This window comes from Cervus elaphus, chromosome 14 (assembly GCF_910594005.1).
Source record: "Cervus elaphus chromosome 14, mCerEla1.1, whole genome shotgun sequence".
Classification (NCBI taxonomy): domain Eukaryota; kingdom Metazoa; phylum Chordata; class Mammalia; order Artiodactyla; family Cervidae; genus Cervus; species Cervus elaphus.
In genome coordinates, this window is record NC_057828.1 from 57,786,773 (window position 1) to 57,812,324 (window position 25,552).

At 39.5% G+C, this 25,552-nt stretch overlaps 1 protein-coding gene across 4 annotated transcripts in view; it reads left to right on the top strand.

Annotated features, from left to right (window-relative positions):
* Positions 1-25,552, top strand: part of RABGAP1L (RAB GTPase activating protein 1 like) — a 671,327-nt gene that overhangs the window by 517,371 nt on the left and 128,404 nt on the right. For 3 of the 4 annotated variants that reach the window (XM_043922777.1, XM_043922776.1, XM_043922778.1), the window contains one exon: positions 11,720-11,848. In XM_043922777.1, coding sequence (XP_043778712.1) covers positions 11,720-11,848 — 129 coding nt within the window. Of the gene's footprint in view, positions 1-3,474; positions 4,984-11,719; positions 11,849-25,552 lie in introns of those variants that run through there. The other variant, XM_043922781.1, reaches the window with a different exon arrangement.

Consider the following 25,552-nt stretch of genomic DNA (forward strand, 5'->3'; position numbering starts at 1 on the left):
TACTGGAGTGGGTAGTATCCATTCTTGTTGGCTCTCAGGAATTTGCCAAACTGTTGAGGCCTCAGCTTTTTAAAAGTAGTCTAGAAGACAAAAAAGAAATAGAGAATTGAGTTTTTGAAGTTTTACCTGTCCTAGTTGAGAAGAGCATGGATCCTTTCGCTACTTATTATTCACCATCTAAATCTCAACTAAAGAGGCAGTTGGTCTTACAGGAGCATCTTTTATCGGTATTTGGGTAACTCTCTGTTAAAACATCCAGAGCCTTTTGTCTTTCTAGACTCTAACCCCAGGTGAAGACGATGCATTTTACACTTGCTCTCCTCTTTTCTTGACTTTCTAGAAAGAATGAAAAACATTCTAGGGTTATCTGGTACCCACCTTGTGTTAGGCACTAGGAGATAATTCCTTTCTATACATCAACTTATTAAATTTCAGAGTGACTTGACTAGGTAGGTGATACTACCTTTTCACAGAGGCCCCAGAGTAGTAAGTACCTCACGTGTGACATTCAGTTAGTAAATGTGACTAAAGGATGATATTCATAAGCAATGCCCTGCTTTGCTCTCAGAGATCTGTTTAATTCTTATTACTCTTATAATTGGATCCAGGCCAATCCCACTAGTCTAAACCCACTTCTGTCTGCATCTGTTGCAGACAATGGAGACATGACTAGGTCATAAGACACAGTGTGTTCCTCCTCCTCTTACAGAGTCCACATCCTGCTTTACCTTTGTGTTTGAATGCCTCCCTGATTTGAAGCTCCTGCAGATTGGAAAGTGTTTTCCTTTTTTCACCTTTGTAACCCCTGAAGTAACTATGCACTCAGCATTCTTAATTACAGTTCCATAAATTAAGTCAAGTACGCTTTTCATTTTACAATGGAAATCTGTTTATGTTCTGCACATGGCCACAGTCAGTGGAGTGGCCCAGGAAGCGCACTCAAGCCCAGAACTCTAATTAGGACGGCACCACCGTGCACCTGCTTCCAGCGCTCCAGCATGAGGCTGCTGTTCTTTAGACGATGGCTTTGGGACCACTGCCTGGCCCTCTTTACCTCTCTCTCACTCTGCCTCATAGGATGGCTCGTCCACATTTCCCATATTATCTTCAGTTTGCTGTTGAACTTACTTTACAGAATTTTCTAAAAAATCTCCTAATGTAAGGAAATATGAGAAATCATGTATTATTAACTGGTTAATGCAGAAGAGTTTCTTTACTATCATTAGTTTCAGTTTTGGCCTACTATACAACTCAAACGTTTGTCTTTCAAAAGTTTACTGTATTTATTGCTGAATCTGATGAGCGATAAATAATTTACTTGGGGAGTTGGGGAGGCATAAGGGGAGATGCTCATTGAGATTACTCACTCTTCTAGGGCTTCAGAAATCACTAGTTACATTCTTTCTTTTTACCAAGTGACAATGTAGAATAATTACTTTCCTTGATACTGATCAACAGCCTATTCTTAAGGGGCAACCAACTTGAAAACAGGACCAGTGAGGTCATTGGCAGACAGTGGACACCTGCCAGGCTTGGTGGGTCTTCTGTACCACGTCTTCCCACCGGGCATTTGATGTCGCCACCTTTGTCCTTTCCACCAACTTTGCCATGTTCTTGGTCCATGGCAGTGTTGTGGTCACTCAGTGCTGTAGCTCCCTCCTCATCTTCATTTTCACTCTCTACTGGCCTGTCCGGGGAATGAAGCCCTAGGACCTAGTTCTGACCAGGATGTCAGCAGCTCCACCTTCTCCACCCACCACTGTTGCCAGTTCTGTGCCTTCTGGTTCAGGATCTTGCTTCAGGGGCTGGTAGGAGTGGTCACCTAGACCTGCCCCCATGTCCTCCTGCCCCTTCCTCTAATCCCCTGTGCCTTCAGTAGGGCCCCAGTGTGACCCCAGTTCCTTAGCCTGATTGGAGGGGGTGTGCCCTGGACCCATGACACGTCCCGCTATAAATACTTCTGCCATCCCAGCAGGAGTCACCCAGAGCCCCAGCTGACTGCGCCTTTTCCCTCTTCAAGAATAATACATACATTAGGGGAAGGGTGATGGAGAGATTGGGAAAACTGAAACGTATTACCACCTGTTTGTAGTGCCTTTTACACAGCATCTTGTTAAATGTACCTAAATGTTTGAAGTGTGACCTGGTTTGCTCATTAAAATATCATTTTAATTATTACACTTAATGTTTAGTACATATATTTTTAACTTCTTTTGTGTGCATCAGAGCCAAACCCTAGAGTTCCGAAGTCTTTTGATTACTTTTTTACTTCTTTTTACCAGAGTTCTTTTGGATAATAAATTTTTTGTTTCTGGTTTACATAAATTTAAAATAATGCTTCTACTAGTGTTCTTTGAGACCAAGTCACATACATGGGAGCAACTCCTCTATCCTTTAAAAAAAAAAGTCGATTAAAAAAAAATCCTTTAAGCTAAGGAGTCACTGAATTCTTCCTTCTTGTTCAAGTCAAAATATCCCCTTGCTCTTAAATGTGAAGCTACTAAGGCAGTGCTCTTCACACAATAACACAATCTTTTCAAACAAAAGCTCATGTAGAACTCTACTATGTAAAGAAGATAAAAATGGAGCTGTTTCTTATGTGTGGGGATGGGGGTGTGTTTGTTTTGGTGAGGGGTAGTTAGGGATATGAGAGGCCCAGAACCTCTTCCTTCTTTCCCCTTCTGGCTGAACCAACTGCCATCCTGGGTAACCTATCAGACATTTTCTCCAAATCCTTAGTGATCTGAAATATATATATATATATTTTTTCTAGTGGCTTTGATAATTTTACATTATAATCTTTATATTTTTTAAGAAATAATTTTTGGAAGAAATAGAGGGCTTGACAGCAATATATGTATATCTTATTTAAGATATTTTGTTAATCAATACTTTAAATGTTTAACCAAAATAATGTTCTCCTGAAGCTTTGGAAAAAGAAACCAAACCATATTCTGTTAAAGAAGGCAACGTTTCCCTTAGTCTTCAGTTCTGTAATTAATGTATTTTGGTAATCACTATCAGAGAGATGATCGTGATTTATGCCAATAAATGAGATCAATAACTCTTATTTGTCAGGTTAAGAAACTAAGACTGAGAGGGAACTTGCTCTGGCTCTCCTAGCCCCATTTCTCTGTACCATGCTACAGTTTTGTATGGAGAAGCTGGTCTGGTATTCATGACCAACTCTAGAGATTTAGCACCAAGATTCTGGATATGTGTTAGTTAATTGTTAGGATAAAGTTAAGAAACTACACTAAGTGGGGATCTTGTCCTTTTGCCTTGATTTTGTGACAGCTGATCGTTCACACCAAGGAAATTAATGTAAAACTGCAATACTAAGATTGTAAAATTTTAAACTATGGATAAGTCTCAGTTGTCTTATACAAGGCAGGACTAGACCAGAAAATATAAAAACGATGTGTAGAACTATTGACTGAGTGTTTATCAAAGTCTTTAGGTTAGGAAAGTTATTTCTGCTTTGAGAATCTCAACTTTAATAGTTCCTTAAAGGTATACTTTTATTATAATGTAGGTTTTTATGCTTTATCATATTGTGTATTTATAAAAATCTTCATTTTCACTGTGTTGTGCACCTGAAACTTACATAATATTTTACATCAACCATACCTCAATAAAAAATAAAAATAAATTTTAAAAAATCTTCCTTTTAGTTGCAGCCAGCCTCCCCAGAATGCTGAGTTACTTTTGCATATCCTAGCACTACAAAAAGTCATTACTGCATAAACACTTCAACTTGAGGGTGTGTCGTTTCTTGGCTGCTCGGTCCTTGCTCTTCTGTCCATACTTTGTCATCTTCCCCTAAGCCCCTCTTCTGTTAGAAATTTCAGTGATCTAACGAGAATTGGAGCCTTCCACTTTTAATATGTGGTATAAAATCAGACTGGTATCCATCGTTATTAGAAAGCAGGAGTGAGTAAAGGTCAGTCTTTTAGCCGGCAGACTGTCTGATTTTCCTGTGAGCATCACACGTTGGGAGAAGCTAGTTCATCTGTCTGTGGGTTTAGGATTCAACAGCATAAGCTGTCAGCCTAACACTGATTGACGGTGGACTGGGAGGGGAAGTGCATCTGCCCAGCGGCTCGCCATTGGCTTCCTATTACAGCATTCTCCCCCGAGACACAGTCTGCATGCTCATTCACCTACCTCCTTCTCTTCCCTCCCCTCCTTCCCTACCCCTTCATTACTGATTCACAGCGAGAGGCAGCAGCAGCAGCAGCAGCGCTGCTTGTCAGGAACCAAGGATTGCAATGAGCTCATCCTTTTCTCCTTGCAGCTTCACAACTGCCCTGGCTTCCTGGCTACCGCTGCTGCTGTCGCTTCTCTCTCTCACACACACTCACACACACACACACCGTCTCACACACACATATGCACAGCACACACACACACACACACACACACACACACACACACACACACACTCACACACTCTCATGCTAGACCCTTCTAAGCATCTTGTCCATTTTTACACATGTATGTGAACTCTCCTGCATCACTCTTGGCCATTTTCTTGTGTTCGATTGCTTTCGCCGTTTTTTGTTTTTTGTTGTTGTTGTTGTTTTTAATTTAGATCAGCATTTGATTTCATTTCCAGTCTACTCTGGGGCTCTCTCACAGTGGATAATTTAGCCAAAATGTTTTTCTCGTGGAGACGTTAGCTGGCAATTTCCACCACAGACTGGCTTGTGCGTGCTCCCGGGGAGACCGAAGCCTGGCTCCCCTCCCACCGCAGTTCTCAAAATTGTGGATAAGAGATCCCGCTTTCTCATTCTGGATACCTACTTACTGCTCATGGAAGAAGGGGTGCCCTGCCCAGCCCCAGCTGCTAAGCTCACAGCTCCCGTCAAAAAGTCCCAGGACATGCACGACGAGAGGAGCAAGCTGGTGAATGAGTATGCGTGTCGAGTGCTGGAACTTCTGGGGATGGGGCATCGTCTGTTTGTGCCTCGGCTTCTGGCGGTGAGACTGTTTTTCATTGAACTTCATTTGTAGAGAATCTGCCACCCTCTGTGAGAATTCCTTGTATCCCCGGAAGAGGCTTGTGGTCTCCTATTTCCTTCCCCAGTCTACCGGGAAGGAAGTGCTGAGTGGCCACTGCCCTGGGGCTCTGTCCGAGCCTGGTCCACGCCACTCTTTAATTGACTGGAGGAGATATGGCTCTCCTCTCTGAGCCCACATCAGTGGTGTTATCTCTCTGGCAGCAAAAAAGAAAAAGGTCTTATGGCTGTCCAGGCTTAGCAGTAAACCAGGATACCCAAATGCTTGGTTGGAGGCATTCTGTTATTTATGTCTCCAAAGGGTTAAATTTTACAACAGACATTATTGTGACTTATCTAGACTATGTGTGGTTTGCTTTCTAACCTCTCTAATTGATATCCAGTTTGATTGTTTTAGTAGGGAATTTTATTCCCTAAAAATCATTGATTAGGAAATTACAGATTTCTCTCCTGGAATGTTTGAACTGTTTATCTGGAAACAGCTTAGGGCTGTTGGGTCTGTGCTGAGTCTGGGAAGTCCGATTTGCTTTTTTTTTAAAATTTAATTTCCTGAAGAAGAGAAAAAATTCACTCTTCTTCACTTCCCATCAAGGGTTAAAATTAAATACCCACAATCACTGGTGCAGGGTTTCTTTTTAGCGGTTTGAGAACTATACCTAGCAACTGTTCTATAATATAATTGGCCTACAGTAGTCCTATACCATTATTTGGTAATTGGGCAAGAATAATTTCGCTTTGTCTATTTTATACAATGGAGTTTAATACCATTCTAGACTGTTCCTTCATTTGGTTCTCTCATATTTGAGTCTTTCCAGAAGTACAAGATTGACTTGACTGAATTTAACTCTCTCTCTCTCACGTATCTCCCTCTAGTATAGTTCATCTTTGTTTATACTATCTTTACAAGTATTAACTTAGTCTTAATGTATCTATTTACAAATAAATAGGATCTCTCCTATATCATCATAACAGACATGTTAGGTAGCTGTGCACATAAGGGGTTTCTCACCCTGAAGAGAGTCTATTTATCACTGCAAGGTGAAGTTGAATGCAGTGACCAGCATACAGTTATAGGGAAGGGGGTGATATTTTTTGAGAAATACAGTTCGTTTGTAATTTAAGAAGGAAGAGCTCAAAATATATGTTTCAGTGCCCAGGTGAGGTCATCAGTGCTCACTTGAATTTTGTTTCCCTGAGTCACTTTTTTTTTTTTTCTTATTAAAGGAGAAAACCGAAGAATCATGATTCTGTTAAAAAGGAGGGGTTTTTTTTAACAGTGAAATAAAAAGCATTTTAGGAGCTTTGACATTGAGAAGTGCTAAAATATATTTCAACAAATTATCTGCTTCTCTTTAAGGAGTCAGTTTTTTATCTAACGCATTTCTATATCCTTACAGACTACTTAACTTTGTCTCTGACAGGCTTCCACTGATAACTTTACAATGACTGGTACTGCCTTTCTTTGGTATTTACATTTTTAGCATTTTGAAGGGAAACATAAAATCAATAACAAGAAATGTCTCTCATACCTACATCTGCATCAGGGATGACTTTAAACTGCCTGTAGTGTAGAATGATTGTCAACAGTAAAAGCTATAATCTTCACAAGGTTCAGATCTGTGGGGGGGCTCATAGACATCTATATGTTGCAACTGTACAAACTTGGCTCGGTTGCCAAATTAGGTACCCAAGTAGGTACAGCCCTCACGTTGTTCTGGGCTTGAACATTACAGGTCATAGAGCCACTTGCAGTCTATGTGAAAAGTGTATGCTGAGTTATCTGCAGGGCCATTTGGAAATCTCTGACTTTGCTACACGGCTTAAAAGACTGTTGATAAAATTAGGGTACTGTGCATTCTGAGAAATCACATCACATGCCCTTTAATTAGCAATATGGCTATGAATTGGGATCAGCTATCCAATGAGTTATTGCTCACAGTTTAGTGTATACCAGGGGGATGTCCAATTGTTCAGCCATGTGTTATTGGACTGCCTAATGATAGGGGATCGATGGTTAATCTGCCCAGGGTGGTCCTAAGAGGAATCCTGCCACATGCAATGTTGTAATCTTTCCATTACCAGTCAGGAGGGAAGGAACTGAAGTTTAGGTTTTTAGTCATGTTTTCAATATGACTATGTAGGGCCTAACCACATACAAATCCCTGTTTTGCATTTAAGATCCCAGTAGTATTTTTTTCATATGAGGCCAGTTACTTTTCTTAATGAAACAGATCAAATTAAATGAAGATTTACCAAGACAGTGTTGTGGATTTGAACTCTGAGCCTTATACTTTGTTCCCTGAGGCACAGAGGTACCATCAACCTACAGGAACACAAGCACATTTGGAATTTTTGCCTATGGTCCTTCAAAGGTACACTTAGTAAAGAATAATTTCCCTTTAATAAATAAAGTACCAGTGTTCCACTTTAGATATTACCACAAGGCATAAATTCTGTGTGCAGACCCACCAAGCATACGTTTCTTTGGTGAAATTAAAATACCAAAGCAAGGGATACAGGTATCCCAGATACCAGCTAAGTAATGTCCTCTTCTAAAGCCCACACTTCCAAATGATTCTCAGACCTCCAGAAACTTTGCTCAATGGAATGGAAATCCTGTTAGACTCTATGCCTAAAGGAAGAAAAAGCCATTTGTGGTGAATATAGTGAAGATGAGAAAGAGAACTGTGCCTAGATTTTTTTCCCCCCAAATAATCCTCTAAAATAATCAAATCTAGATTTTGCTGCTTATCAGAGGCCTTTAAAGAAAGATTTGTCTTTGGAGAACAGTGAGAGGTTTGGAATAGAAGCATCTGGAGCTAACACTCAAATGTTAGAACTGTTCATTACCACCCACCCTGCCTTCTTCTCTCTCTCTCTCTCTTATTTTTTTAATCACTTGAAAATGTGATACTCTTGCACTGAATTTTTCAGTGGGAAAAACACTCCCAAAATGGTATTAACAGTGGCATACAGCCAGAGTTCATACTCCTCTGTAAGTGTGTGAAATTTGGAGAAAGAGGAGAAGCTTTTACTCATGTTCAAAATCTTCCTGTCCTCCTAGATTTTTTCTTTCTTCTTTTATATGACATGGGAAATTATTATCAGATCATTGTATGACATGTCAGTGTTGGCTCTAGTCTCAGTACTGGTACTCTGGGCCCTGTGCATGGTGAAACTGGAGGGCTCTCAAGCCGAACATAACATACACCTATAGCCAAATGCTCCCACTGTCCCTCTAGCAGCCATCTAAGGTTTAATTTTGATCAGATTTCTTATGCTGTCAAACTGTATCCTAGTTTGTTTTTTTTAATTTGTAAATTTCCTTAAAACATTACTTTTAAGGAGAGAATGAAAAAGCAGATGAGAAAGTTTTTCTCCCATTTTTACCTCTGTTGTTGACTGCTGCAAGGATTGATTACTCATTGAAGACAGACTGTATTGGATTGGTCAAAAGGTTCGTTCAGGTTTTTCCATAAACCCGAACAATCCTTTTGGCCAACTCAGTAACTCTTTAAAGAAGTTAAAGACCCAAGTATGAAAGTTGCCATGTTGGGACTTCGCTGGGGGTCCAGTGGCTCAGACTCCACGATCCCAATGCAGGGGACCCGGGTGGTCAGGTAACTAGATCTCCCATGCCACAGCTAAAGATACCACATGCCACAATGAAGATTGAAGATGCACGCCATCTTCAATGTGGCATGAGGGTGCATGCCACTGCTAAGACCCGGTGCAGCCAAATAAATAAATAAAGATTTTTTTTTAGTTCACTCGGTAGTGTCCAACTCTTTGTGACCCCGTGGGCTGAAGCCCATGTATACTTCTGATACCCCCCAAATATAAAAATCAATTTGTCTCTCAAATAAGTGCTACATCTCCTTTCTAATTTGCATCTGATAATTTTTTGACTTTTTAATAGTGGGTATGCTTGAAGTAAGCTTCCCTGGTGGCTCAGACGATAAAGAATCTACCTACGATGCAGGAGACATGGGTTTAATCCCTGCGTCAGGAAAATCCCCTGGAGAAGGGAATGGCTACCAGTATCTTCTCCAGTATCATGCCTGGAGAATCCCATGGACAGAGTAGCCTGGCAAACTACAGTCCACCAGGTTACAAAGAGTCGGACACAAATGAGCAACTCACACTTGCAGGCAATCTGGAGCTTCATTAACACCAGCAGTGTTTTGAAAAGGCCAGTCACAGAGTACTCTGAATTCTGGTTTCCAGAAATGTCATCTGAGTTGGGCTGTATCTTTCTTCTTTTGTATGATCTCAGAAGCTGGACTTGAAACTAGGCCTTGGGCAGTATTAGAAAATTAGGTAACTTTGCTGCCTGCAGGTGATAGACTGTTCCACACCATTTTGGATCATCTGTTTGTAGGTAACTAGAGGTTAGTTGCACTGACAATAGAAAAGGTGTGCTTAGAGGTTTTGAATGATGAAGAAAGCTACCAGTCCTGTTTCACTACAAACTCTATAAGCAGCCTGTCTTGAATTTTCCCCAACAATTACCAGAGATAATCATCAGAACAAGTGTTACAGGTGAAATAGGATGTGGTATGTCTGGTATAACTGGTAGGTGGATGCTTTCTCAACAATTCGGCAGTTGATATTTCAGTTGAAGAGACCCACTTTTGGGCTGAATTTGTTTCCAGTAACTGCCTTTCCCAGTTAAGGTGAGTTGATAGCACTTTATCCTGCTAAATATTCTCTCCACTACTTATTGCCACCATCTTTCAGTATCTATGAGGGAGGAAATAAGTCAGGTTTACTGAAGCTTGGTTTTTTTCCCTTGGCACTGTTAGCCTGGCTCTATTTTCTGATTACTAGTTTACGAATCTAAACCTGGGCCAACCTACTCCCCTGTGAAAATGCCTGCTGTGTGAATTAATATTTTATTTTACATGTTTCTATTTAAAAGAGAAGCGAAGGGGAGAAAAAATTATATATGTAGAGTGAAAGAGACGAAAGGAGGATTCACTCAGTTATTCAGTAAATTTTAGTTGAGTACCTCCTATAATCTAGGCATTAGTCTTATCACTGTGGATACAGTAAAGAACAAGACAGATAAGTCCCCTTTCTTTAGGATGAAAATAAACAAAAAACTAGAAAACGACTGGATGAAGAATGACTTGATAGGCTAGGAGGAAGAATTTAAGTGCTCAGAAAAGGTCTAACTCAAATCTTATATTTGTGCTAAAATATAAATCACAAAAAGTTATTATCATAGTGAAGATGTGGGAGAAGAATATTCCAGAGATAATAGGCAATAGCCTTCAGTTAGGAATGAACTCAGTGTGTACCAAAAAAAAAAAAAAACCCAAACAAATCAGTAAGAAGGCTAGTGTTCTTGGAACTTGAGACCAAGAAAAGAGATGCAATTCAACATCATCTTGAAGGGGAAGGCAGGGCCCCAGATCATAAAGGGTCTTGCACGTAATGGTAATGATTTTGGATTTTATTCTGAGCACAGTAGGGACCATTGGAGGGCTTTACACAGAAGAGCAGCGTGATTTGAAAAAGTATTTAGCTGCGGTAAGGAGAGGGAGAAAGAGGGACACCAGCTGGGAAATTACTGAATGACTCAGCTGAGAAACAATGACTTAGACCAGGGTGGTGATGATGACAACTTGTTATGAGCAGAAATCCTCTGACTTCCTTTTAGTCTTTCAGTGTAGTTGTTAATCAGTTTTACATTTGAATTTAAATAAAGTAAAATTTGAACTTTCATGTAGTTCTGTGATTTCTAGCTACTTTTTTTTGGTTTGTTTTAATCATTTTCTTTCTGCCTTTTTTGAAAATTAAGTGCTGACTCTTAACACCTAATTTTTTTTTTTTTTTTTTTGATTTGGCCTATTTCAGTGTACCCAGTATGCCTCAGTCTCATAATTTGTGTCTCAATATTTGCCAGTGATTATGTGTAGTTGTTTATTAAAACATTTATTGCTTTCTTATTATAAGATCTTTCCCACAGGAAATTCAGCAAAATATAAAGAAGAAGAAAAAAAAAACTAACCTCACTCTTCAGAGAAACATTTTCTTTTATTTCCTTTCAGTCTTTTTTCTGTGCGTGCATATATTTATAAGTAGTTGTTATTTCTTAAGTAAATTTTGCAAAAGTAGCTTTCATAAGAAATTCAGTAGGTAAGTGGTTTGCTTCATTTACTTTTTTTTAAGTCTTTAAGATATTAAATAATTTCTTATTTTCTTCATTTGAGCTGCTGTTGTCATTAATTGAAAAGTCATCCTCTCATTAGGTGTTTGTTATGTAACTCTTCTGTGCTTTAATTGTACTGTCTGTGTCTTCAGCCAGCTTTGTTTAAAAAATCCTTAAAATGCCCACCAAGTTAAAATCACAGATGTGTCCCAGAGTTCAAATTTTTTCCTTTTTCTGGCATTTTTCTTTTCCCAGAGCCATAGTGTGGTTAGCTTTGCCAGGATCCATCATTCTAATCTAGAGGTTATATAAATTAAATATGTTAACCTGTTAATTAATTCCTTTGTCACTTCTAGGATTTACGGTGACTTATTCAGCTTATACTAAAGCAGTTAGAAATCTCTTCCTAAAAATTTTTGGACCTCACCTAGATCTTGGCCAATAAAAGTTAAATTCAGGAAAATAGAAATTCCTTTTGCAATGTGTTTATTATGAATGTAGGTTAAAATGTAATGGACGATTCTTGGTGATTGTTTTGTAGACCTCAAAGGAAGATCTTCTGCAGGCTGATTTTGAAGGCGCCTTAAAGTTCTTCAGAGTCCAGCTTCCAAAGAGGTACAGGGCAGAGGAAAATGCACGAAGGTTAATGGAGCAGGCTTGCAACATTAAGGTATGATATATGAATTTATAGGTAATAAAGGTGGAGCCTGAAGCAGAGTAACATGGCAAATTATGTAAAACCCTCTGTTTGTTGCTGGATTTTGACTGTGTTGAAGGTGATGTGGTATCTGACCTAGTCTCTCTCAGACTTTTTTGTCAAGGTGGTCTGTATCTATAGTGGCTGTATCTTCTAGTAGGACTTAGAGTAAACCTTGACTGGTTCAGATCGTAACAAGAGGAAGACAAACATTGATCTTACAAGTGGGCCTCTAGAGTAGCCTGCTCTGTTAGTGGTTTCCACGGCAGCAGACTTAGTATTTAGATTTTGCCATCTATTTTAAGATTCTTTAGGGCCAAGCAAGAAACGCACCCTTCCCACCAATTTCCCGTTGGCTTGGGGATCTGTCAGAGGAGGATTTCTAGGTGAATTAGTTTCTGGAGTCCAAAGGGGTCACGTGGCTCCAACTCCATCAGGTCTATCTGTGGGCTTTTTGTGCTTAATTCTCACTGGATTTTAAGTTGGGTAAAGTCATTCTCATTTTCAGTGGCTGTTCTTGATTTGCTGTGTAATGCTTTCCAGTGAATACCTGTGTCTGTGGAGGAGTTTCCTGTTAGATGTCCCATTGCTTTCTTCTGCTTCCTGCTGCTGCACAGATAATGAATGTACAGTATACAGGACTTATGGTGGTGGTGTTTGTTCCTACCTACTTAGATTTTGAAATTTATGGATATGCTTAGTGGCCATCTTTGATAGTAGATGTTGTCCATGGGTTTCTGGTTTGCTACGTAATTTCTCTCCGGTTTTTGTTCTGTTTTGTTGTTCAATATGAATTCTTTAATCCAGTTGTTATTTTTTGATGTGGGGGCAAAAATAGAACTTAAAAAAACTAGGTGAAAGAATCAAATAAGTTTTAGAGGTGTTTGTTGATGATCATAGTCAGAAAGTTGATAATTTCCTGATACAGAAAAATTATACAATCAAGTTTTATAATAATTTTAATTAATTTGGGGCTTCTTTTATAATTAATCCAGTAATTCACCAGCATCCATCATAGTGCCAATTTGTTTCTGTTCCTTTACAGAACTAAGTTAAATAAGCTTGATTGTGAGTTTAACAAAACTAAGCTAAATAAATTTGATTATGAGTTAAAGAAAAGAAAAGCACCCTGCTTAGGCCGTGCTTTCCTTTCTCTAAGGGACTTGGAAAGCTCTGTCTTGATCTGCCCATTTCCATCCCACACCTGACAGATATATGTGATATATTGCTCCTTATCACATGTCTTACAAAACTAAACAAATTTTATAAATAACTTGAAATAGAAATCTCTATTTAGAGAATTGTGGTGTTAAGGCGAGATAGCGCTTTTTAAGTTTTTTTTAATCTATATTTGTTTTTTTGGGCTGGGCTGGGTCTCTGTTGTGGTGCAGGCTCTCTAGCTGCAGTGCTTGGGCTTAGTTGCCTTGAAGCCTGTGGGGTCATAGTTCCCTGACCAGGGATTGAACCCACATCCCCTGCACTGGAAGAAAGATTCTTAACCACTGGGGTAGTACCAAGATAGTACATTCAAAAAAAAATTTGGAACCAATTTACTGATGTAAGTTCTTGTACCTTTGGAATATTCTAGGAAATCTTAACCTAACCATGACAAAAATACAAATTTGTTTTCTGAACATAGATCCCAGGCCTTGCAGACTTTACATTCTTGCAGAAGGAAACAGACAGCAGTAACCAATGAACATAATAAAGAATATACTTAATATGTCAGAAGGTGATAAATAGCTATCAAAAGAGGAAAAGTAGGGCAAAATAAGCAAGATTGGGGTGATGGGGAGAAGAAGCATTACAGTTAGATAGAGTAGATCTCATTGAAGGTAGAGATGAGTTAGTCATGGAGATGTCTGGGGGAGGAGCACTGCAGCAGAGGCAATAGCTGATTCAGAGTCCCCAAGGCTGGCTCATGCCGGGTAAGAAGACCGGTGTAGAGCTGGAATGAAGTGAATGAAAACAAGGGCAATAGGAGAGGAAGTTAGCTCACAAGGCCACTGTAGGGGCGTAGGCTTTGCTTTGTATGGAGGAGCCCTTGCAGGATTTTGAGTGAAAGAGTAAGAAGATCTGTCTGAGGTTTTGGAGGATCACAGTGCCTACTGTGTTGAAAACAGACAAGAGGAAGGTACGAGTAGAAGTAAGGAGATCAGATGTGGGTTTGCAGTAATCCTCTTGAGAAACGATGACAGATGACCAGGGTGATCATAATGGGGAGAGACACAGAATGGAAGTGCTTGGAACCTGGACATATTCTGAAAGAGAACCGACAGGACTTCATGATGTATTAAACATGGGTGTGAGAGGGAAAAAGGAGCCAAAATGATTCCACAGATTGGGGATGAAGCCGTTATAAGAGAGAATAGCCATTGGCTTATTAAGCTCATGACTGAAAATGTGCTTTGACACAGACTTCCCTTTAGCACAATGCCCGCTGTAACACTTTCTTTTTTCTGGTGTCCTTAGACTTGTGTTTGAATTTTAAGTTATTTTAAACTAAATTCTAAATGTTCAAAAATGTAACTCAGTGTTGAATGTAAGTAACTCTGGAGAAAAAGATTACATTGTCTTCCAAATGAACTCTGTATTCAAAGAGATCATTTTCCAAAGGTATTAAGAAAGATAGACCTCTAAAGTCTTCATCCTGAAATGCAAACTTTTAAACCCTTTTTGACTGTTTTATTTGATTAAGATCAGATGACTAAGCAGAAGCCACGTTTGTCTGTAAATGTTGAAAATACATTCCAATGGTCATGGTGACTGAATTTTGTGGGTGGAAGGTTTGAAAGATAGGCTTCATCCAGTCTATTGTTCCTGAGCTGTCAGAAGGAAGTACTATAACCTGGGGCAATGCTGTAGGGACCTATTAAAATAAAACATTCATTTCTAAGAAAAAGAGAGTAGAGAGTTAAGAGGTATAGGTAAATGTTTTCAAGGGAAATCTAGAATGATGGGGAAATCACTGAAAACAAAAAACCCAGGAAAGTGATTTTAAAATATGAAATGTAACAGGGAAAGACTTTTGCCCAGTATAATTTATGAAGCTCCTCAGAGGATGGAGGTAACTAACAGTTGTCAAGCCAGAAACATGAGATCTGAGAGACACTGAAACATAAATGTCAGAAAACAAGTTCAAAAAAAGAAAACAAGTTCAAAATATGATCTAAATGGATTGTTCCTGGGATGAAAGTGCTGTGTGCAGCCACAGTGATTTATTTGCACATGAACAGATAGATAAGAATTCTTTAAAAAATAATAATAGGGTTGTTATTTTGTTTTGTGTATTTTGTTAGTTTTTTGTGTTTTCTAAGGAGAGTACCTTTTTCTTAGATACATAAACCAGTACCCACAGGGTTGTTTGGTTGTTGGTTGGTCAGTCACTGTTGTATGTGACTCTTTCCAACCCCATGGACTGTAGCCCACCAGGCCCCTCTGTCCATGGGGTTTTCCAGGCAAGAATATTGGAGTGAGTAGCCATTTCCTTCTCCACTGGCTCTTCCCAGATTAGGGATCAAACCCATAGCTCCTGCCTGGGCAGGCAGATTCTTACCATTGAGCCACCAGGGAAGCCCACCCACAGGAACACCATTTTAATTTGTAACATGATTGTGAGGTGGGTGTGAGGTTTAGTTGAAAGAAGGAAGGCATAAATAGTACAGTATTCAGGGTTTATGCTGGGACTAGAAGGTAGATCTCCAACATAAAAATTTAAGATTGTTAACCAACACCTGCATTTTTTTTCCCATTTATTTTTATTAGTTGGAGGCTGATTACTTTACAGTATTGTAGAGGTTTTTGCCATACATTGACATCCAACACCTGCATTTTGAAATAGCCTTTATGTCAAGACCTTAAACATTCATACATACTCACACATATATACCTGAAGTGACACTTACGGTTATAATGTATGAAGCACTCTGATGCTTTTTCTTCTACTGTATTATATTCTATTTCATTTTAAACTTCTCTCCTTCCCCTTCCAAATCCCCAAACCAGAAAGCTAGTCACAACCCACTAAGTGGCTTTCACAGCAGCTTACAGTTTTGAAAAAGAACTCAGGCTGTTCCACTACTGGCCCCTCCTCCTCTTTCCCCATTCTGATAGACTGCAACTGTAAGAGGTTGTGGAGGGTGAGGTGTTACACTGAAGAATGGGAGTGGGAGTCTGGTAAGGATGTGAGTCATCCTGCCATCTTTATAGCAGCCTATGCCGGCAGCTGGAAACGTTAGGGAATGATGGACTTACAGACCGAAGCTCCATATTAGAGGGAACATTTAAAGAGAAAGGCAGCTACAGTATGGAATAGGCAAAAAAGTTGAACTCATGATTGCTTATCCACAACCTGTTTAAGAAAAGAACTTCTGTTGAAAGTAATCCATTTTTTAAAATTTTAATTACTTTTATAGTATTTGTATATGATCATATAGTCTTTGGACATGTTCTCATTTAATTACCCTTCAAAATGAATCAGTCCTCTAATTCAAAGGAACTGGGTAACCAGTAATTTCAGTCAACTGACTGGTTTTAAAATAAATGCAACAGTTAGAGGTAAAAAATAACTTCGAAGCTCTGTGTGTTGATAACAGGATTTATTGATAAAGCACATTGGATTTGATAAATAGCTTTATTCATCTGAGACCTGTGTGATACTAAATATCAGGAATATTTTTGGTGTTTTTTTTAAAATTTACTAACATGACTTTAAATCATTCTGATTTTCCTTCTGTTCCTATGATCCAACCAGGCTAAAATGAGAAAATATGTTTACCCATTAGACTTTACTTTGAAAAATCATTTGGTTACTAATATATGAATATCTTGCACTTTCACAAGAAGGCAAATTTTGTTGAATATCATTATTCAGTTGTTAGCATATAGTTTAAAATTTTGCTATTGGAGAGCTTCTTAAACTTGGATCTTGGCTTCATGGACTCTGAGTCACTAGAAATTTGAATTTCTTTATATAACCTTCTAAGCATCCTATGTTTCCTAGTGAAACAATATATAACATTTATTGGATTCTTAAAGGCAACTCAGTGGCTCAAAGAAGTTAACTTTTGTGTTGTGGGATCATCTTAAACATATTAAGAAAATAGATATTTCTTTAGAGCATAAGAATTTATAAATGTACCTATACATGTTCAAGTATATATATATCAGTTCAGTCCCTCAATTGTGTCCGACTCTTTGCAACCCCATGGACTGTGCCACAGACTTCCCTGTTCATCACCAGCTCCCAAAGCTTGCTCAAACTCATGTCCATTGAGTCGATGATGCCATCCAACCGTCTCATCCTCTGCCATCCCCTCTCCTCCTGCCTTCAATCTTTCCCAGCATCAGGGTCTTTTTCCAGTGAGTCAGTTCTTCACATCAGGTGGCCAAAGCATTGATCTTCCGCTTCAGCATCAGTCTTTCCAGTGTATATTCAGGACTGATTTCCTTTAGGATTGACTGGTTTGATCTCCTTGCAGTCCAAATATACATATAATCTTTATAATTGTTCTTGTTATTTTTTTTTTCGCATACTTTCATAACATTAGTCACATATTGTATTAGGTTAAATTGATTAAATGACCAGTCTCATTGGTTAAATGCATGCTAAGTTGTTTCAGTTGTGTCTGACTCTCTGTGGCCCTCTGGACTGTAGCCTGCCAAGATCTTCTCTCCGTGGGATTCTCTAGGCAAGAATAATGGAATGGGTTGCCATTTCCTTCTTCAGGGGATCATCAACCTAGGTTCGAACCTGATGTCTCTTATATCTCCTGCACTGGCAGGCGGCTTCTTTACCACTGGCACCACTGGTCAAAAACTGCCAGTTATTCGACATTGTATATGACTTAATTCAATATTTCATGCCTCCTTATGTTTCAAATAGACTGTTTATATAGATGATGACATATTAAAACTTTGGCTTTTTTAAACATTGAGGCATTCATTTAGTGGTCATTGCTTTGATAGAAACAAAAAGATGGAAAAAAAAAGATGAATTAGAAGAAAATATAACAGAAGTCAGAGTACTATAATAGGTTAGTTTTATGGCTGTGAAAACCTTTCCTGAGGATTATTCTCCAAAAGCTGGGGAGCATGTCTTTTTTTCTCCAGTTAGCTTTTGTTTGAAACAGTGTTATAAGTGCCACTGTTATGATGAACCCCATTAGCAGTAAAGTTCATCATATCATTCAAAATATTCTTTTAGTAGATCTTCATAATAAAATGTTTAAAAAGTAAAATAGCCTATATTACTTGTATTTTATTAGTAAAATAACTTGAACAATATTAAAACTGTGGTCTGACATTAAACTAAAAGAAGGAGATTAGAGGGAAAAGGTCATTTACTGAGTAACTACTATGTGCCAGGAGCTATGTAAGAAGACTTTTCAGAGGAATTAACAGTTAAGATGAGACCTAAGGATTAGCAGGAATTAAGGAGTACATCTGTAGCTTCCCTGGTGGCTTAGATGGTAAAGAATCCACCTGCAATGCAGGAGACCTCTGTTTGATCCTTGAGTTGGGAAGATCCCCTGGGGGAGGGCATGGCAACCCACTCCAGTATTCCTGCCTGGAGAATTCCATCGACAGAGAAGCCCGGCGAGCTACCGTCCGTGGGGTCGCAAAGAGCTGGACATGACCAGTGACTCAGCACAGCACAGCACAACAAGGAGTACGTGGAGGCAGGGGGAGGGGAGTTCCATGCAGAGAATATGCAGAGGCTCAGAGGTAATGAGAATATATGGAGTTGTCCAAAACCTAAATGCAGTTCCTCATTGGAAAATAGGGTTTGAGGAGGGATGGAATGAGGGGAATAGATGGAAGACTAGAGAGATATGCAGGGGCCAGACAGCTGGTACAGAGCCATGTAACCCTGTAATCCAGTGGTCAGCAACTTGGATTTTATCCTGGGGGAAGGGGAATGGATTGAAGGGTTTTGAATAGGAGACATAAATGATCAGATTTACGTTTTAGAAAGGCTTTTCTGGCTGGTGTGTGGAAAACGGATTAAAATGGATAAGATTAGATATTGGTAACAGACCAATTCAAGAGTGGTTGCATTAATCCAGTTAATAAGTGACCAGACTAGTATTAAAGAGATGTGGACAGATTCCAGAAATATTCATGAGATAGAATCAGCAGATTCTAGTGATTAAATGAGAGCTTAGGGCAGAGAAGGAGAGTCAGTAATGACTCTCGGGATTTTTACTTAGGCAGCTTGGTAGCAATCACTTTATGAAGGCAAGCAAAGGACAGACTACAAGGATAATGAGTTAAGTGTGGGACATGTTAGTCTCATGGTGTATATCTACAATCTCAAATTCAAGTACATAAAACTATCCAATAGGCAGTAGGTATGGAATGGAAGTCAGATCTGAGCTGAAAGTAGGCATTTGGATGTCATCAGTATTTGAACTATGGGAGTGGGTGAATTTTCAGAGGAGCAGAGAGAAGGGTTGAGCATAGATTCATTAACATATAAGAGATGCTCTGAGGCATAGAAGCTAGTGAGACTGGAAAGGCAACACCCAGAATAGTGTGAAGTGTGAAAAGGTATATTTTCAAGAAGGAAGAAGTTGAACTTCTTCCTGGTTAGTTCAACTAACCAGGATGCTTAGAGGTCACGTAAGGTACTGAGAGTGGAAGTGGATGTCATGCAACAGTTAGTGATAAATAGGTGCTTTAGTGACAGCATTTTCAGTGGGGTGATGATGTATAATGGCCAAAGATTCAAGGAATAAATGGGAGGTGAGTCAATGGAAAAGGGAAGATGAGACAACTTCTTCTAAGGAGGTTAGCATAGGGAGATAACAGAGGATGACGGCCAGCAAGCCAGAGCATAAGTACAAGAGATGTGAGGTTGAGATGAATTTTTGGAGGATGGGGAAGATGGCTTTAAATGCTTAAAACTCCCTCAATGAATCAGTGTCTTCATATAGTATCTACTACATGCCAGGCACTGTGCTAGGCCCAGGGAATGCAAAGTTGAGCAAAAGCAGAAAAACTCCCAGAACTCATGGAGTTTATATTGTGCAGAAGATATTAATTATATAATTGTCTTAATAGATGTACAATTGCAAAAGTGAGACAAATGCTCAGAAAGGATATAATAAAGATATATGAAGAGCAGAGAGCAAAGGAACCTGACCCAGGGGATTAGGTAAAGCTTTCTTGCACTGAGATGATAAAGCCCTTCAGACTGAAGGAAATGCGTGGATGCTGTGGGGTGGGAGGGAGTGTGGTATATTTAAGAAATGGAAGATGGCTCAAGGAATGATGACGGCTGGTATCCAGGGGCCAGACCATTCATTTTCAAATAAGAAGGAAAGGTCCACAAGAGAAAAAGCTAAAGATTCAACATATATCAACAGAGACAGACCTCAGATCAAAGAATGTACTTTTTTTTCCATTACAGCAGGAGGGACTGAGTAGATGGGGAATAAAGACAAATGTGTAGGTTAGGTAAGAGAAGGGAAGGTTGAAGGAAATTGAATTCTTATATTCCGTTTAAAGATTTCTCTTATTTCTGTTAAGAATGTAGTAGAGCTGGAGATCTAAAGAATACAGACAGACTTTTAGGTATTGTAGAGAATGGAAGAACTAACTGAGAAAACACAAAAGAATTCTTGGGCTGAACTGTTGGAGATCATGAATTCATAATGGCAAAAATCTGCAACTTTTTTGGGAGTTTCTCTAGAAACACCCACCAATCCAAATATATACCTGAAGAAAGCAGTTAGTTTCACCTATCACTGAGGTTTCCCACCATTAGACAAAAGGAGGGCAGTGCAACCTGGGCAGTGGTGCACTAATAAGTCAGACCTTTGGGGGCATGAGAGGGAGGAGTAAAGGGAGAGTCTCTGATTTGTAGCTTTTGCCAGTTTCCAGGTAGAATACTTCCACCATGGCCACTTTCAGGGTACCAGTGACTTAACAACTGGCACAGCATTTCTGACTGTTAATAGTCATTTCTGTTGGACTGGTAGCTTCTAACCCTACCTCACCACGGGGTCAGGGAGATGAGGCTCATAGCAGGAGAGTGGTTAACATGATAGATAATGGAATAGAACCAGTGAAAGAGAGAGTGAGGACAGATAGGGATTGAGAGACTGTAGGACAGGGAGTGAGGGCGAGGGACAAAGAACTGAACTCTAAGAATGCAGAGAGTGGTGGCTGAGGACATTAAAAGTCTTATTGGTGATTACCCAAGAGAAAGGCATCTTTTCTCCAAAAACACTTTTATTTTAAGGACAGTTTAGTGACATTAGAAGATAATACTTACCTGTGCTCAGAATTTTCAGTTGGTAGCTCAGGCTATGATTTTTCCAGTAGTAATGTACGAATATGAGAGTTGGACCCATAAAGAAGGCCGAGCGCCGAAGAATTGATGCTTTTGAACTGTGGTGCTGGAGAAGACTCTTGAGAATCCCTTGGACTGCAAGGAGATCCAACCAGTCCATCCTAAAGGAAATCAATCCTGAATATTCATTGGAAAGACTGATGCTGAAGGTAAAGCTCCAATACTTTGGCCACCTGATGGGAAGAGCCAACTCATTGGAAAAGACCCTGATGCTGGGAAAGATTGAGGGCAGGAAAAGGGGACGACAGACGACAAGATGGTTGGATGGCATCACCGACTCAACGGATATGAGTTTTAGCAAGCTCCGGGAGATGGTGAAGGACCGGGAAGTCAGGCATGCTGCAGTCCATGGGGTCTCTAAGAGTTGGACACAACTGAGCAACTGAACAACAACAAAAGCTCAGCTTTCTTAGTAGCAACAAAATCATACAAGTTGCTAAATATTTTGCCATCCATGGCTAGTTCACACAGTTTGCTTCTCTCTGTCTTAATGAAATTATCACCATCACTACCATTTTACTCTAATCGTAGAGATTTGAAATGCATTGTAGGAGGAATAAACAAAAAGGGCAGAGACTGTAAGAGTAAGGGAAATAAGAGTAAGAGGAGGGCTCTAGTGGCTAAAAACAAAGTCCTACCCTAGCATCTTACTCTTTCACACCAAAATCATCTTCCTAACCCTGCTAGAGAGGGGGCCACCACTGACCATATGTTACCATGGTAACTACCTGCCTCCGAAAACTCGAAGCTCTCAGTTACCCATATATTATACTGTGATGGACCATTATCCATTCTCCCAAAGTGGGTTAATACAATTTGATCTTGCCTCTCACAAATCATGCTTTTCATGGACTAGAGGTAAATTCATTTATCTGGAGATTTAATATTTTTCCCTCTAAGAACTCCATATCTGTAACCGTGGATTTGAACTTAACTGTTTGAAAATAACTTTCTCACTAGAGCAAAACTATAAAGAACATTTGTATTAAAAGCAATTTACCTCTAATTTCTTCATGCCGTTTGCTATTTCTTTCTGGCGATTGTTGCTGTGTATAAGCAAGAATGTAATCTCCCAAATAGAGGCTTTTTCTGAATTAGCAATGAGGCCACACAGAGGCTTTTGTTGACTCCATGAATCTAAAATACACACCGGTATGTGCATTGTGGAAAGGGCTCATGTTTAATGGAACCATATCTCGTGTTCCTTTCCTGTAGAGACCACTCACAGCCACAGTTTGGACTCTTCGGTTTCAACTGTCATAGTGTTCTGCCAGGTTACCGTTAATTTTGTTATAGGCTACAGTGATGTGGTCATTAACAAATAGATAGTGAAGGAGTTTTGATATCAAAACATTTCTCTCACATTTCCTTTGAAGCTTCTATTAACATTGATAACCCTTAGCGTGCCTTGAGATTTGGGGCATTGTTTTGTTTTCCTCCAAACAGGGATTAATACAATTTGATCCTGCCTCTCACAAAGCAAACATTGTAGGAACGAGCAGAACACGTGTTAATGTTGGCCATGCTCTGAAACAGTTCATAACAGGTAGAGAAAACAGGCCAGAGCTCCAGGTGCCCAAGCCTCAGCCACCCTTCCTCTTTAGAAAACTCTGCTCTTCTGGCCGTTTCTAATCAGCTGGAATACATTTGTATCCTTCGTTGCTTCCGCTGTTTTATTCTACCATCATATCTGCTTCTCCATTCATTCTCTTTCAGTTTATTAAGGAGAAAGCATGTAAACACTTTTAAATTAACTTGATGGGTGAACCTGGATGTTGTATGATGAACTGATCTATAAAAATCATTCCATTGTCCTATTCCAAAGAAAAGTAAGATAAATGGATATAAAAATTGATTTTTATGTGGGCATCTCTTTTTTCAGAAACAGAAATACTAAGAATTAGAATACTTAGAAATTAAACAGAATACTAAGAAATCATAAGAATACTTGCATCTCAAACTTGGTACAGTGTCCCTAGAGCTCTCCACATACAATTAACAACAAAAAAGGACACTTCAGAACTACTCTTTCAACTAGAAGTTTCCCTCCTCTCAAACTTTTAAGTATTCTTTTTCCCTGCAGCTAATTCACTCTCAGCAGTCTTCTAAAGACTTAGTGAGACAAATGGTTATGCTCTTAAGTGAGAGTTTTCATATTTCATATAACTTTCTGCAGTGCTTCGCCAATTACCTCTTATCCAGTTGTTATGATTTATGTTTATCTGTGTAGGAGAATGAAGTTAGAACACCTCTTCCTTCTCTGGAAGGAGTGGTAATAAATAACTTTCCTGTAGCTATTTACAATGAGCGGCACATCTCTTTGTTTTCCTTTGTTGAATTTGTTGCAATATTGCTTCTGTTCTGTGCTTTGGTTTCCTGACCATGAGGCATGTGGGATCCTAGGTCCCCATACAGGGATGGAACACATACCCCCCTCCCCTCACCATTGTAAAGTGAAATCTCAACCACTGGACTGCCAGGGAAGTCCCCCTCTTTGATTTTTTTTTAACTACTTGAATTCATATTGAGATTATATTTAAAGTGTGCTTCATAGTTTGTGTTTGGGGATCTGAATTAGATAAGAAAATAAATGTACTTCTCTGTGCCCCTGTTGCTGCTTATTGATAATAATTTAAGGTTTTTTTTTAGGTAACAATAAAAATAAATTATAAATGTCTTAGGTGTTTAAAATAGGTTAGGTTAGGAAGGCTGAGCCATTGGAACTTGGGGGTGTTTCAAACACTTCAGCTAAAGATGTGTCAGACGCCAGTGCCTCTACTCTGGGGCGTATTAAGTATAATTATATTTACTTAGTTATTCATATTCTTATTTCATGAACTCATGGATCCATTTAGCATTTAACTGGGAAATGACCAAATCTAATTATTTAATAATACTCTGGAGAGCTTACTTATTTTACTCTTATACCTTTTTCTCCCTCTCCCTGCTCAACCATGAAAAATTCTTTTCTTTTTAAATGAAACATATCAATGAGAATAGCAACCCAAAAAAGATAATGGAGATTTTTTTAAGTGCTTTTCACATATCTCCAACTGTTTGTCAGGCTTTCTGAAGCTCCACTTAAAGGCAGACAAACTGCTAAGGGGAAAGGTATATACCTTGATATAGTTGTTGTGCTGTGCTGTGCATAGTCGCTCAGTTGTGTCCGACTCTTTGTGACCCTAGGGACCGTAGCCCGCCAGGCTTCTCTGTCCGTGGGGATTCTCCAGGCAAGAATACTAGAGCGGGTTGCCATGCCCTCCTCCAGGGGATCTGCCCAACCCAGGGATTGAACCTAAGCAGATTCTTTACCTTCTGAGCCACCAGGGAAGCCCGCTGTAGTTGCTAGTTGGGATTAAATGGGGTGCTCCTTTCTCATAGTCAGTTCCTCTAGTCTGGAGACATTTTATTGTTGCCACCTGTGGAAGCCGTTTCTTTCATCTGGAATGTTTAGCCTCTTCCTTTTCTGTGCCTGTACCACTTTCTACCTAAATTTCTGTAATATGTGATTCAAACGATTCATCACTGTTATCATCATTATTATATGAGGAAATCTTGGCATACAAACCACCTGAAGAGGTGGTAAAACTTACCACGACTTGACACTTGTCATGACTAAGCGAGACAGAGTGTTCTGTCTCGTTGTGCAGGTTAGGGGACGCTTCAGTCACTCAGTTTGGCACAGGCTCAGTGCCTTCAGCACTGTGTTCTTGGCAGTGTTTCGTTCTCCTTGCCAGGCACTACATTATCCTCTATTATCCCCTGTCCTTAGGGTCACTGTACTTTTTACTAGCTCTTACTACCTCTTGAAGTTGTTCACTGAGTTGTTTCCTAACCAACAGTACTGTTTTTTCTGGGTCTCATGTCTGTCCCCCAATTTCATGCCTGTGGTAGTTTGGTAGAGCTGCTATAATAAAATACCACAGACTATGTGGCTTAAATAGCAGAAATTTATTTTCTCACAGTTCTGGAAGCTAGAAGTTCAAGATCAAGTTGTTGGCAGTTTGGTTTCTTCTGAGGCCTCTCTCCTCACCTTGGAGATGGCTTTCTTCTCTCTGTGTCCTCACATGGTCATTCTGCTGCCTGTGTTGCCCATGTCCTTATCTCCTCTTCTTACAAGGATACCTTCCCTAGTGGCTCAGATGCTAAAGAATCTGCCTGCAATGTGGGTATACCTGGTTTCAATCCCTGGAGAAGGGAATGGCAACTGACTCCAGTGGTCTTGCCTGGAAAATTCCCTGGACAGAAGAATCTGGTGAGCTACAGTCCATGGAGTTGCAAAGAGTTGGACATGACTCAGCAACTAACACTACTGCTAC